Source organism: Atta cephalotes (genome assembly GCF_000143395.1).
Source record: "Atta cephalotes unplaced genomic scaffold scaffold00001, whole genome shotgun sequence".
Taxonomy (NCBI): domain Eukaryota; kingdom Metazoa; phylum Arthropoda; class Insecta; order Hymenoptera; family Formicidae; genus Atta; species Atta cephalotes.
The window spans coordinates 13894676-13897145 of record NW_012130065.1 but is presented as its reverse complement, the minus strand read 5'-3'; the positions used below and the strand labels follow the sequence as shown (position 1 = coordinate 13897145).

General features: G+C 37.9%; 1 protein-coding gene across 1 annotated transcript in view; it reads right to left on the bottom strand.

Moving 5' to 3' along the window:
* Positions 1-681: 681 nt before the first annotated feature.
* The window catches only part of LOC105627462 (transient receptor potential cation channel trpm), a 29416-nt gene continuing 27627 nt past the window's right edge, over positions 682-2470 (bottom strand). The window contains exon 18 of the mRNA XM_012208748.1: positions 682-1980. Within this exon, the coding sequence (XP_012064138.1) occupies positions 682-1980 (1299 nt within the window). The remainder of the gene's footprint in view (positions 1981-2470) is intronic.

Genomic DNA, 2470 nt, shown 5'->3' with positions numbered 1-2470 from the left:
AAAAAATTTTTTATTTAGAGCTCCCGTTCAGACGCAGTACGAGCGCCCATGTTTTTCCAGATGAGGTGCACATCAATGAGCACTAAGGCTAGAAATATTAATATTATTTAATGAATGTTTTGTAACTACATAAATGTATGTACTTTAAATATATAAAAACATAATTCATATAAGCTATTAGTTTTCACAAAAAAAGTTCATAAAAGACTTTTTTCCGGCCATTATAGTGATATTCTCCTTTAAAAGAAGATTAAAGTTAATCTATATTGGTAGAAACCGATATTAGTCGATTAGAAGGATCTAAAATCGAGTTGATTGACATTCAATCTAACTCAAGTCGACTTTAGATCCTTCTGTCGACAGACAGCCGACTAACAACTTGGTACTGTCTGGGGATTGAGAAGCAATATTAGATTAGAAGAAATGTATTGGACCTCCAATAATCTTAAAATAGAGATAGTTAATTACTCTTGTAATTGTTAAAAACATTTAAAATTCTATGCATCGTTGATGATAAAACGATTAATGAACACGAAGAGTTAATACGATTATATTCGAATAGTAAAAATCGTGATAAAGCTAATAATCCGATAAAGATTTTTATTCGATATTTTATTAATTGGAAATTGATTTTCTGAAAGCTTAGCAAATGATGCATATTTTTCCTACTTGATTTTCATTTTAACACATGGTTTCAGAAGCGGGGGCAGGTACGGTACTCAGATTCTTATCACTCGGATTGGTCCCCTCCGAATCATGTATCGGTGGTCGTGCAAGCGTTTGCTCGATTTCACGGGTGACGCTAATCATTGGCGGTGGTCGTCGGGGATCCTCCTCGATCGCGGAGGCGCGGCGCAGCTGGCGGTGTTCGTTAGATACATTAAAGAAATATGTGATATCACCAGTATTATCCGCATGCATGTTCGGCGGTCCGTCATCATTATTATTGTCGCCGTGATAACGTCGATGAATCAGATCCTCCATTTGTTGATAATCGCATTCTTCTGCGTCACGCAAATGCTCATTCTCAATCTGCCATGCCATCTCAGGATTCAACATGTCCGATATGTTGCGCATCCGTGACGGTGGCGGTGAGACCGGTGGTGTTCTTGGCGGGCTCAATAAACCACAATAACTCTCCAGCTCATCCGTGATGCTAGTATATTCGGCGCGCATTGCCAATAAAATCGATCTTTGCATGTTACCAACTGAAGTGACAGACGACGGAATCACAGCCACGCGAGGCTCCGCCCAGGTTACGCCTCTCTGAGTGTTTGGCGGTGGAAGCAGCATAAAATCATCGGATTCCGATCGAGTTCTACTGTTCAGCCTAAATGTACTACGCTCCGCAGAATCTTGTCCGAGTATACGCTCCGTTGAATCTTGTTTGATGTCGGAGGACGGATTCTCGCTGCTAGCCTCTTTACTAGCCTCTCTGCTGACCTCCCTGCTGATTTCTCTACTGGTAGCTTCCATGCTAATTTCTCTACTTACTTCTCTGCTAGTATCTCGGCTCATTTCTCTCTCGGATGGTATTTCTTTTTTGCTGGTTGTTTCGCCTTCGGAAATGTCTTTGCTGTCTTCTGTTTCCAAGTTTTTAGTTATCTTGATATCGTCTTGATCGACGTGAGCGTGTATGCTTACGGAAGAGTCGTGTCTACTAAGATTTTCACGGGAAGTCATAGCTTCAGCCTTGAGAACATCGTCTATCGGATGGTTAACATTTAGGAAAGCAGCATCAGTGAGAGATCGTAGAAATTTTTTGCGTCGTGCGACTGTCGACAGCTGCGTATGAGAATCTGCTTCGGACAGAGCCTCCGATCGCTCTGATACCCGACGCTGTCGAATATTGTCAAACGCTACTAATCCGGCTAGTTCTTCATTGGGCATGTACGTCGCCATGAAACGATGAATCACCCCGAGATGTGCTAAAGTTTGTTGACTCAATTCCTCCAATTTGCGGATACGAAATTCGACAGCCTGTAAATATAAAAATGATGTTTTGTATAAATAAAAAGAAAAGTCGAGAAACATAAAAATAAAAAATTCACTAAAAAAATTACAATTTTCAATTAATATGAGAAAAATTGATCATAAAGATAATTCTCATGCTGTATTCAAAAAAATTCACTGTCAGCGCTAAAATCTGTAGTTTGTTATGTGCAGCATTTTCGGGACAGGAATTTTAGAATATAGCCTCGGTTTTGATAATATATAGATAAATGGCTTGTTAGTATCTTAGAATTGTCTCTTTGATTGTCTCTGTTGATCTCTCTTTTTGTGTAAATGCACGATTGCCTTTGTATATAAAAATATTAAAAATATTAAAATATGGTTAACAAAAAATGAATATTTCTGATATATCCTGATATATCAGAAATGTAATTATATATTATCTACTTTTCTCTATTATTAAAACTGAATATTACTTCTATTTTAACATTAATTTTTATGTATTAATAAAACATTT